Raw genomic sequence first — 12,686 nt, forward strand, 5'->3', positions numbered from 1 at the left:
GGGTGTCTCGGTGGCTCAGTGGGTTAAGGGACTGGCCCTTGATTTTGGTTCAGTTTGTAAGTTTGACCTCTTTGTCATGTTTCATGGTCAGTGTGGAATCTGCTTGAGATTCTCTCTCTCTCTGTTCTTGCTTGCACTCTCTTTCTCTCAAAAAAAAAAAAAAAAAAAACCAAAACAACCCAAACAACTTTGTACTTACACCACTTGTACCATTCTAAAGCAGTGTTAATACTGTTCATATGGTTATCTTAGCTTCTTTCATATATGTGTAAACCTTATAAAGGCAGGGACCTGTATGCTTCATCTTTATAACCTCCATAGTCATTGTGTGTGGTTTATATTTGTCAAATAAGTAAGAAAAGAAAATAGCCTAAGCCAAGTTGTCAGTTCTAAGATTCACCATTATTTTATGTTCACTAAGAAAAGTAAACCTTTCTAATTCAACTGAAACACAGGGCCTTGGTAATAGTTCTGAGTGAGTGGTGATTTGATCTTTTTAGCCTCTTGTTACTTTGAAATTTCTTTTACCCATTTCAAGGTATTTAGCAATATTTCCTTCCCTTAGGTATAGTATACTTGACCTGTGACGGGAGTCTTTTGTATGTATCTCAGTAATAAAATATAAATATGCTTCCTCAATCTGTGTGAATTTCGTTAAGTCTTACAGAAAACGATAGATGAGATTTTTTCTTCATTGACAAATATTTGCTTCTCTCATACCAGATTCATGTTTTGTTTCTTTATGTGTAAGCCTTTTTGCCCACACAAAAACTTAATACTTTTTATTGAAGTTTAACATACATAAAAAGGAGTTTACAGATCTTAAGTATAAACTTGATGAATTTTCTGAAATTGAATACTGGTATAACCAGCATCCAGGTCAAGAAATAGAATATTTTTAGTGCCCCAGGAAGCCCCTTCGGTTATTACTACTATCCTGACTGAACATCATTAATTAATTTTACCTACTTTTAAGTGTTAAAGAAATGAAATCCAGTATGCACTCTTTGGTTTGTGACTTGTACTTTATATTGAGAGTCTCAACTATATATTGTAAGAGTCATTCATATTGTGGGTATATTTGTAGTTTGTTTATAATATTGCATTGTGTGAATGTACCAGAATTTATCAATTTTTCCGCTGGGCACTTGAGTGGTTTCTTTTTTTTTTTTTTTTTAACTATTTTTAAAATTTTTATTTATTTATGATAGTCACACACACACAGAGAGAGAGAGAGAGAGAGGCAGAGACATAGGCAGAGGGAGAAGCAGGCTCCATGCACCGGGAGCCCGACGTGGGATTCGATCCCGGGTCTCCAGGATCGTGCCCTGGGCCAAAGGCAGGCGCTAAACCGCTGCGCCACCCAGGGATCCCCCACTTGAGTGGTTTCTAGTTCTGAGCTAGTATGGTTAGTGCCACATTCTTGTATGCACCTGTTGGTTGAACATATGTATACATTTCTGTTGGGATACATATCTAGGAGTGGACCTGCAGGGAATATGCATATGATACACTTTTATATATTGTCAAATAGTTTTCTCAAATTATTGTTTCATTTACACTCTTACCAGTAGTGTCTTAGAGTTCTGGGTTATTCTACATTGTTGCAATCACTTGCCGCTTTTTTAATCTTTTGAATTTAAAATTTTGGTAGATAGTATATACAGGTTTTTGTTTGTTTCAATTTAAACCCAGAGAGATATTTTGTTTTTTAATTTATCTTGAATTAATTAACATATAATGTATTATTAGTTTCAGAGACAGGGAGATATTTTAAATGATAATTAAATTCAGCACATATAGTGCTGACAGCAGTGTGCCTAACTTCAGTGTGCCTAACTTAAGAGTTTAAGAACAGTTGTTTTTAATATTGTGCATGTAGAGACAGTGACACCTGGTGATTGCTGCCTGGTGGTCAAAAACAGTAGAAGCTTATTGATCCTAACATTTCTTTTTTTTTTCTTTTTATTTTTTTGATCCTAACATTTCTAAATTAAAATTCATCTTACAATGTGAAGGAAAGAGCATGTTAGAGTTAATGACAAATTGGACTATAACATAAAGAAGAATAAAGAAGTATCTGGCAGGGGTGGCTGCTGGTTTTCTGTGATAGTGACATAGATGAAATGTCACATAGACAAAATCATTTGAAGACACCCGAAAAAAGTGAGGGAACAAGCTCTGTACTTATGTGGGGGAAGACTATTGCAGGCCAAGAAACAGGATGTACAAAGGCAGGTGTATAACTGGTCTTTAAGAACTGGCTAAGAAGCTAGTATGGCTGGGGTAGGGTGGGTTGAACACCTTGCTAGGGAAGTATGACAACAGGGGCAGAGGGATTGAGGATTAGGGAACGATGGAAATGATCTGGAGATATGGGAGCTGATAGCCAAGGGCTGGCTATCAGGAGAGATTCGGGCAGGGATACAGTTACATGTCACACAAAATTAGGGGTGTCTGGTAGACAAAGACACTGAACGTAGTTATATTTCTATTTTCTTAGGTCTCTAATATGGTACTTCACTCAGAGGAGTCCAATAAATGTCTACTGCATTTAGTAACTGATAATCCACCTTTGATGAGCTAGATAGTGGAGATGTGTCTCCCAACTTACAAATCAGAGTCAAGTTTCCTCTTAGATATACTTAGCATAGAACAATTAGTCATTAGTGTACAATTCAACTTTAAAGGTCTCTGGCTAAAAAAAAAAAAAAAAAAAATAAAGGTCTCTGGCTTTAGCTAGCCATATTTTCTAAACCATCTGTTCACTTTTGGATTTTTGTTGTTCAGGAAGAGATTAGATTGAAAGATTATTGATTTTTTTTTTAAAGATTTTATTTATTCATTAGAGAGAGAGAGAGAGAGAGAGGCAGGGACGCAGGCAGAGGGAGAAGCAGGCTCCATGCAGGGAGCCCGATGTGAGACCCGATCCCAGGACTCTAGGATCACACCCTGGGCTGAAGGCAGGTGCCAAACTGCGGAGCCATCCAGGGATTCCGAAGGATCATTGATTAATAACTAAAATGAGGGATCCCTGGGTGGCGCAGCGGTTTGGCGCCTGCCTTTGGCCCAGGGCGCGATCCTGGAGACTCGGGATCGAATCCCACGTCGGGCTCCCGGTGCATGGAGCCTGCTTCTCCCTCTGCCTGTGTCTCTGCCTCTCTCTCTATCTCTCTGTGACTATCATAAATAAATAAAAAAATTAAAAAAAATTAAAAAAAAATAACTAAAATGATTGAAGTAGTAAGAATGGAAGTAACTAAATTCTCTAAAATTGATTTTATATATTCCAAAAATACAAATTATGTACAAACCCACATGCACCCATTTTAACAATTATAAACTTGATCATTAGATACTTTTACAAAACGGGAGTTTTTAAACCTTTATTACAAAATTAAAAATCTCATGGTAGGGTAAGAGGAGTGGTAGTTTGGGTGTGTGTTGAAATTTGTTCATGTGTGTTTTTTAATAAATAAGAGGTTCAGTTATAAACTACCCATGTAATTCTAGTAGTATGTTGGATGCATGATGTACATTGTTTCTTATCTTAATAACAGTGCTACAAGATCAGATATATGCCTGTTTGATAGTTAGGGAAACTGAGGTTTGGACAGACTGAGCAACTTACTCTAAGCCCCAGCTAGTAGCGACTGGTAAAACTGATGTTGGAGAGTTCCGCTCTTTTACAGCATTTTGCTGCCTCTCTTATATTATACTTCCTTAAACTTCCTTCCTTCAGCTGATTAAATGTCTGCTAGAGGTCTAGGAGAGGTCAATGATGGGCCTTATAATTGAATAAGCGAGGTCTAGAACATATATTTTAAGGGAAGGCATGGGACATAATTATCAGAATCATTAACTTTGGTTGGAGTTTTGACTGAGTGGTTTTTATATTTATTTATTTATTTATTTATTTATTTATTTATTTATTTATTTTAAGATTTATTTATTTATTTATTCAGGGTGGGGGGCAGAGACACAGGCAGAGGGAGAAGCCCGCTCCATGCAGGGAGCCTGACGTGGGACTCGATCCCAGGTCCTCAGGATCACACCCTAGGCTGCAGGCGGCGCTAAACTGCTGCACCACCAGGGCTACCCTGTCTGAGTGGTTTTTAAATCTTTGGGAAAAAAACTGACCAAATGGTATATTTTTTATTATTGACTGGCCTGAGTGATTGTCAAACCAAGTTTATGTTTCATTGAATTGTGGCCAAATGAATTAACATTTCTAATCTGTAGGTGGGTGTATGTGGGTAGAGAGTTGGCTCCTCTTCATTATGCCAGTTATGTTACCCTGCGTTAAATCGCATCATATTCAGGTTTTCTAACTTCTTTCTGGTCAACTATGATATGGAAGGAGACTAAGATGATTGATATATGCAATTATAGTTCCAGGGAAAGACAGGATTGTTTGAAAACACATAGGAATATTATTCATTTCAGTTTAAGAGAGGTTGGCTAGGAAAGGTTTCTAATGGAAAGTAATTTCTTTTTTTCTTTTTTTTTTCTTTAAATATTTTATTTATTTATTCATGAGAGACACACAAAGAGAGATAGACACAGGCAGAGGGAGAAGCAGGCTCCATGCAGGGAGCCCAGTGTGGGAGATCCCGGGATCCCAGGATCACGCCCTGAGCTGAAGGCAGGTGTTAAACCTCTGAGCCACCCAGGCATCCCAGGAAAGTAATTTCTAAGTTGATATGTAAAGGATGAGTAGATCCCGGGATCCCAGGATCACGCCCTGAGCTGAAGGCAGGTGTTAAACCTCTGAGCCACCCAGGCATCCCAGGAAAGTAATTTCTAAGTTGATATGTAAAGGATGAGTAGAGATGAATTAGTGGAAGAGATTTTATTGGGCTGAGAAGTAACTACTGCTTATAAAATCAGCAGGCAATTCCCAAGAGTTATCTTGTATGTTTTGACAAATTGTTATGAATTCCCAAGTTGTGTTTCTGGACCATACATTTGTTACTGGGTGATAAGAACAGTGATCATTTGTGAATGTTTTGAAATTTCTTTGTGCAAGTGTGTTTCTTTAATAAATAAGCTGCCATTGAGCAGTGTTACGGAGAAGTCGTCCTGGCTAAATACTGAGTTTAGATTCTCTTGTGGGTAGTGAGGAGGTAGTGAACTTTTCAAAGCCACAAATACCCTAATATTCTGTTGCTGTACTTTTAGTGAATATGGTGTGGGTCCCTAGATTGTCTTAGTGCTTGAAGAATTTGTTCCATGTAGAAAATGGGCTGACATGTCTAGGTTAAATAAAATAGAAATCATCTGGGTCTCTACAGTAGCATGGTTGGGCACTAAAATCTTTGAATGTTTGGAGACTCTCTGGCAGTGTCTGAATGTACCAGCTCAGGAGTTACTGCGTACTGTCTGGCAGCTATTTCATGAAAGTATAAAGGAAGGTCATTGTAATGAGACAACTGACAATAGCTGTGCTGTACTAACGTTGTACTGACTTAGAAAGGAGACCCAGGTCATCTCTTCGATCATATGAAGTAACTTCACAACACTACCCTCACTTTCAAAGGCTTTTGATGTATTCGAGAATGAAGTTATTTACAAATATTTAATGCAGCAACTGCTTCCCAAGTCCTCCCTCTCCCCGATGCAATATATTCACCAATTCCTTCTTTTTTTTCACTTTGGAAAAGGGTGGACATTTCATGCTTTTTCTGGTGCTTTATCACTTTGAGAATGAGCATTTGAAATTTTGTTATGTCATGATCTAGAGCACACGTACTTTTGTTGAGAGATGGTCTTACACATAGGAGAGTAAATGGCTACCTTTTCAGGTGGTATAATTTGAAAGCTAGGAAGGTCCTCCAGTGTCTGCTTTTTAGACTTTAAGGCCTAAAATTACAGCATGAAAAGATACCTTTATTTGATTTATTGCTGCAGCCCCCTCCTTCTAAGATGCTGTATTTTTTCTGCTATTGGGTCTTTAACAAATATAGTTTCATTACCTTTTTTTTGAGATAGAGCATGCATTGCAGTAAAGGGCCCAGATCAAGAAGTTGAACGTTATCAGCACCTTTTGTGTTTTCCCTCTAGTCACTACCTTCTCCAAAGGAGAACCACTGACTTGACTTTGAGCACCATCTGTTAGTTTTGCTTATTTTTGAACATGTATTTCTGCACACACACACACACACACACACACACACACAGCATATCCTCTTTTGCTTAGTGTTACATATGTGAGATTCATCCATATTGTTGCACGTAGTAGTTTATGAACTCTAATGACATGTCCTTTGGTGAACATGTGTATGAATTTCATTGCTGTTAGATATATACTTAGGAGTGGAATCAAGTGCTGGGTCATAGGTTATTTTCATCTTTAGTGGATACTGCCAATAGTTTTTCAAAATGGTTATACTGATAACTTCCCTAGCAGCAGTGTGAGGGTTTTAGTTGCTCTATATCCTTCTTCAAACTTGTTATTACTATTACTGCTTTTAAATAAAGTGCATGTTCTGGAAAATTATGCCAACTAATGCCAATTAGAAATAAACATTCTATGCAGGGACTTGACACTTTTTTAAGTTTATAGGATATATTTGATCTGACTTGTTAGTTTAAGTAGCTTTGTTTCCATGCTTCTTGTTTTTGACTATTCAAGGATAGTGGAGTTGGTGGTCTGTTGAATTCCAGTTAGAGGAAATGTTATCATTTGAATTTTTTATATCTGTATCACATTTTTTTTGGTTCCCCTCCCCTCCCTTCCTATTTAGGGGACATTATTTACCTTTTTCTCATTGACTGGAGCTTATCATGAGGAACATCACATCTACTAGAGTCATCTTTCAGGGGCTGCCTAGGACATAAAACTCAATTGCTTTATGCTAAATGATCCCCAGCAGCGTGGCCTACCTCATACACAAAAGTTACCTAATGTTATCACTATCTTTTTGTTTTATTTTTTGTTGTTATCATGTCTTTTAAGTCAGATATGTAGACTTTGACTTCCTGCTCCAGATATAACCAAATGCATGATGTTGGCAAGTTATTTAATGGTTTTTTAATTTTTAAGTAATTTTCTACCCTACATGGGGCTCACACTCAACAACCCTGAAACCAAGAATTTGGTAGACTGACTAAGCCAACCAGGTGCCCTGAAAGATCCTTCAGTGTAGCTGCTTGTTATTCTCGAGCTGTGTGTCCTGCCACTCTTGGGTTGTGCATTCCAGGAGTTTTCTTAGCTCCCTTACCACACCTTACTCACTATATCACATTGCTGAGCCCTTGTTTATTGTGTTCTTTACACCTGAAAGTCCTTATTTTAACCTGGGGAAATTCTGTTTGTCCTTTAAAAGCCAAGTTGCACAGCCTCTGTGGTGATGTCTTTCCCCTATTCCTCAAAGTTTATTATTTCCCTTCTGTGCTACTGTATAGCCTTGTGCATAATTCTATAACTGAACGTTTCAGTTCAGTTATATGAAGTGATGTAATTAGGGGTTTGAATCTAACAAGTTGGAAGTACTTTGAAGACACTGTTTATGTTTCAGTTCTTAATAATTGTGTCTTAAGTGTTGAATAAATAAGTGTATACCATATGAAGCCGTATTATTGTATATCCTCCTTTTAATGACTATAATAAATAAGGAGCGAAATTCAGAAGTACTGGTGTTCATTCTGAGGAGCTGCGTGCAGGATGGACTTCCCTTGTAGGTCAGGGCCGGCCAGTGCTCTCTCTGGAGGAGCCTGGAGAACAAGCAGAGCTGTGAGGGGGACTCACTGAGATGGCTTAGGGATCTGTGTCTGCTGGCTTTGGCTGGAGAAGAGCTGAGTCTGTTCCCTTTCCGGCCTTGTCAGGATGGAGAATTCAGAGCCCTCCTAAGGGCTGTTGTCATCTGCTGAACCCCGACTCGTGCGTCTGGTGCTTTGGGGTATCGTCCTCTGGGAAAGGTTTATTATCGCATTTTACAGAGGAGGAAACAAACTCGGAGAGGCTAAAAAGGCTGTCCAGCTCACCACACTAACGTGACCTTGGTTGGTTGGTTGGTTGTTGTTGTTATTTTTAAGATTCATTTATTTATTCATGAGAGACCTAGAGAGAGAGGCAGGGACACAGGCAGAGGAAGAAGCAGGCTCCTCACAGGGAGCCCAGCGTGGGACTTGATCTCGCATCCCGGGATCACGTCCTGAGCCGAAGATACCTGCTCAGCCACTGAGCCACCCAGATGCCCCTGGTTTGTTTTTTTGTTGGTTTTAAGACCGTTGGGACCCCTGTAGGTCCTGGCCCTCTTTTCCCTTCCCTCACACTCTCCCTGGGTGACCTGGCTCCTGATGTGGCTGCTGCTTCCACCTCTGCCTCTTCTTCTGGGCTCCAGACTGCCCCCCCTCCCGCCCCCACGTCTGCGCTCACTCCTCCCAAAGGCATCTCGAGGCTGGAGTTCAAGTGGGGCCTCTTGGTTCTCTTGGCCGGGGTACCCCGCCCCCACACTGCATCCCTTAGCCTCTGTCAGCCTTCCCCTGCACGGAAAGTGGCCCATCACCCGCCCGGGTGTGTGAGACAGAAACCCAGGAGACATTCTCGATTCTTCCCTTACCTGGCACCTCACCTTCACCCTCAGCCAGCTGTCACATCTTGTTCCAAAACACCTCTCCCTTACGTGTCCCGGCTCCATTCTCCATGTTGCAGAGTGTCACCTGCAGGCACCCCTGCACGAGCCTCTCTACTGATGTTCCTCCTTCTGTTGGTTGGTTCACTCAGCAAATGGTGCTTGGGTGCGCAGGTACTATTTACTGGTATACCTCATTTTACTGTACCTTGCAGATAATGTGCTTTTAAAAAATGAATGTTTATAGAAACTGGGCTTTGAGCAAGTGTGTTGGTACCATTTTCCCCCAAAACATTTGCATGCTTCCTGTCTCTGTGTCATGTTTTAGTGATTCTCACAATATTTCAAAATTTTCATTATGATTATACTTGCTTTGGTGATCTGTGATATTGCTATCACAATTATTCTGTGGCACCATGCACTGCACCCATATAAGACAGTGAACTTAATTGATAAATGTTCTGTGTGTTCTCACTGCTCCACCAGTTAACCATTCCTCTAACTCTGTCCCTCTCCTCAAGCATCTCCCTATTCCCCTAGATACAACAATGTTGAAATTAGGGCAATTAATAGCCCTACAGTGGCCTCTTAAGCATTTAAATGAAAGAGACAGTTACATGCCTTTCTAAATCACAAGCTAGAAACGATTAAGCTTAGTGAGGAGAGCATATTGAAAGCCAAGATATACTGAAAGCTAGGCCTCTTGCACCAAACTGTTAGCCAAGTTGTGAATGTACAGGAAAAGGTTTTTCTTGGGGAGGCACTAAATTAACTTTATAATAATTTTTAATATATCCTCAACATTTATATCTGAATTTTCTTTTTTTTCATTTTTTTTATTGAAGTTGGATTTGCCAACATATAGTATAACACCCAGTGTTCATCCCATCAAGTGCCCTTCTCAGTGTCTGTCACTCAGTTATCCCATCCCTCCTGCCCACCTCCCCTTCCAAAACCCTTTGTGTGTTTCCCAGAGTTAAGAGTCTCTCATGTTTTGTCACCCTCTCTGATTTTTCCCACTGAGTTCCCTGTCCTTTCCCTTATAATCCCTTTCACTATTTCTTATATTCCTTGTATGAGTGTAACCATATAATGAATGTCCTTTTCCGATTGACTGACTTCACTCAGCATAATACCCCCTCAGTTTAGAGGAAAAGTTCTTGAAGGAAATTGAAAGTGCTACTTCAGTGAACACCCAGTGATCAAGTGAAACAGCCTTATTGCTGATGTGGAGAAAGTTTGAGAGGTCTAGATATAAGATCAGATCACCTACAACATTCCTTTAAATCTAAGTATAATCCAGAGCAAGGCCCTAGCTCTCTTCAATTACATGAAGGCTGGGAGACCTGAGGAAGCTGCAGAGGAAAAGTGTGAAGCTAGCAGAGGTTGGTTCATGAGGTTTAAGGAAAGAAGCCACGTCCATAACATAGAAGTGCACGATGAAGCAGTGAGGGCTGATGTAGAATGTGCAGCAAATTATCTAGAAGACTGGTGAAGATAATTAATGAAGGTGGCTACACTAAACAATAGATTTTCAGTGCAGATGAAACAGTCTTCTTATTGGAAAAAGGTGCCATCTAGGACTGTCACAGCTAGAGAAATCAGTGCCTGGCTTCAAAGCTTCAAAAGGACAGGCTGACTTTCTTGTTAGGGGCTAATGCTGTTGGTGACTTCAAGCTGAAGCCGATGTCATTTACCATTTTGAAAATCCTGGGGTCCTTAAAAGTTATGCTAAATGTACTCTGCCTTTGCTTTAAAATGGGAACAAGAAAGCCTGAATGGTAGCACATCTGTTTACCATATGATTTCATAAATATTTTTAAATTTTTTTAAAAATTTATTTATGATAGTCACACACACACACACACACAGAGAGAGAGAGGCAGAGACATAGGCAGAGGGAGAAGCAGGCTCCATGCACTGGGAGCCCGATGTGGGATTCGATCCTGGGTCTCCAGGATCGCGCCCTGGGCCAAAGGCAGGCGCTAAACCACTGCGCCACCCAGGGATCTCGATTTCATAAATATTTTAAGCCCACTGTTGAGATCTCAGAAGAAGATCCCTTTCAAGATATTAGTTCTCATTGACAATGCACCTGGCCAACCAAGAATTCTGATTGAGATGTACAAGGAAATTAGTGTTGTTTTTGTAGCTGCTAACACAACATCCATTCTGTAGCCCATATGGAATAAGGAGTCATTTCAACTTTCTAGTTTTTACTATTTAAGAAATATAATTTGTAAGGCTATAGCTTCTATAGATAGTGATTCCTCTGCTTGATCTGGGCAAAGTCCATCGAAAACCTTCCAGAAAGGATTCACTATTCTAGATACCATTAAGACCATTTGTGATTCATGGGAAGAGGTCAAAATAATATTAACAGAAGTTTGGAAGAAGCTGATTCCAAACCTAATAGATGATTGTGAGGGATTCAAGACTGGAGTGGAGGCAATAACTGCAGATGTGGTGGAAATAACAAGAAAACTAGCATGAGAAGTGGAGTCTGAAGATGTGACTGAATTGATGCATTTCATGATCAGACTTGAGTAGATGAGCAGTTACTTCTTATGGTTGAGCAAAGAAAGTGGTTTCTTGAGAAGGCATCTACTGTTGGTGAAGCTGCTATGAAGATGGTTGAAATGACAACAAAGGACTTAGAATATTACATAAACTTAGTTGATAAAGCAGTGGTAGGTTTGAGAGGATTGATTGTATTTTTGAAAAACATTTTACAGGGGGTAAAATGCTACCAAACAGCATTGTGTGCCAGAGAAATTGTTCATGAAGGAAGAGTCAGTCAATGCAGCAAACTTTGTGGTCTTATTTTAAGATATTGCCACAGCTACCCCATCCTTCAGCAACCACCACCCTGATGAGTCAGTAGCCATCAACACTGAGGCAAGACCCTCCACCAGCAGAGATTATGACTTGCAGAAAACTCAGATGATGGGTCCTTTTTTTAAATTAAAAAAAATTTTTTTTGATGGTTACATTTTTAAGCAATAAAGTATTTTTTAATTAAGGTATGTACATTGTATATTTTTAGGTATAATGTTATTACACACATAATAGACTGTGATATAGTATAAACATAACTTTTATATACACTGAGAAACCAAAAGATTCGTTTGACTTGCTTTCCTGTGATACTTGCTTTATTGTTGTGGTCTGGGACCAAACTTGCAATTATCTCTGAGGTACCATTATCACCCCTGTTGTGTTAATTAGATGTCTTCTTGGTTCATTTAAGTTTCCAATTTGATATATTTTTGAGGTCTTTTGGTTTTCAAAAACAAAATGATTTATAACTTAATTGAAATACCTGTAAACAAATTAGAGTCTTCATGCTTTCCTTTTTCCATCAACAGAATCCAACGTGGCGGAGTCTCGATTTTGGAATAATCCCGGACCGTCTTGATACATCCGTGTCTTGTTTCGTGGTGAAGATATGGGGTGGAAAGGAGGACATTTACCAGCTTTTGATTGAATGGAAAGTCTGTTTGGATGGGCTGAAATATTTGGGTCAGCAGGTAATTTTTAGACTATAGTTTTGAGTATTTGTCTTCTCTAAACCTAACCTTTCTGTAGATTCTTCAGATTCTACATTTCCGATTATAGAGAACTTTTATGATTATTTATTTAATTGTAGAAACTTTGAGTCATTGCCAAGTTTAAAAATAATTTTTAATAGAAGAAACTTACGAAGAAGCACCCTAAGCCTCTAATTTAAGAAGATTTTTTTTTTTCAGGAAAGAATATGCTTTCCCATTTCATTGTACTTCTTCTGTTTTATTGGTTATTCCCTCATAGAATCTAAAAATTAAGTTGCAAATATAGAACATACTTTTATGACCGGTAGAGTTGGATTATTTTGGGAAGAAGGAGAGCTACTGTTTATTGAGCACAGGGCTGACAAATCCCTGGCTTGTATAGCACTCCTAAGCCCCTATGAGTGAGGTAGTTATTGGATCATAAGACTCTTCTAGCTGAGCTGATAAGTAGCTCCATAATCCCTTTGGACACAGTGTTCTGGGATGCAGCTAGCAATATATCAGGATTGCTTATGATATGAAACCTTCTTACCATCCTCTGACGTAGGTTATTACACTT

General features: G+C 39.2%; 1 protein-coding gene across 2 annotated transcripts in view; it reads left to right on the forward strand.

Moving 5' to 3' along the window:
- The window catches only part of UVRAG (UV radiation resistance associated), a 318,666-nt gene that overhangs the window by 42,792 nt on the left and 263,188 nt on the right, over positions 1–12,686 (forward strand). For both annotated transcript variants that reach the window (XR_005983964.1, XM_041730667.1), the window contains exon 4: positions 11,945–12,106. Coding sequence is in view for 1 of the 2 variants with exons in the window: in XM_041730667.1 (XP_041586601.1) it covers positions 11,945–12,106 (162 nt within the window). In the remaining variant the exon portion in view is untranslated. The remainder of the gene's footprint in view (positions 1–11,944; positions 12,107–12,686) is intronic.

Source organism: Vulpes lagopus, chromosome 15 (assembly GCF_018345385.1).
Source record: "Vulpes lagopus strain Blue_001 chromosome 15, ASM1834538v1, whole genome shotgun sequence".
NCBI lineage: Eukaryota > Metazoa > Chordata > Mammalia > Carnivora > Canidae > Vulpes > Vulpes lagopus.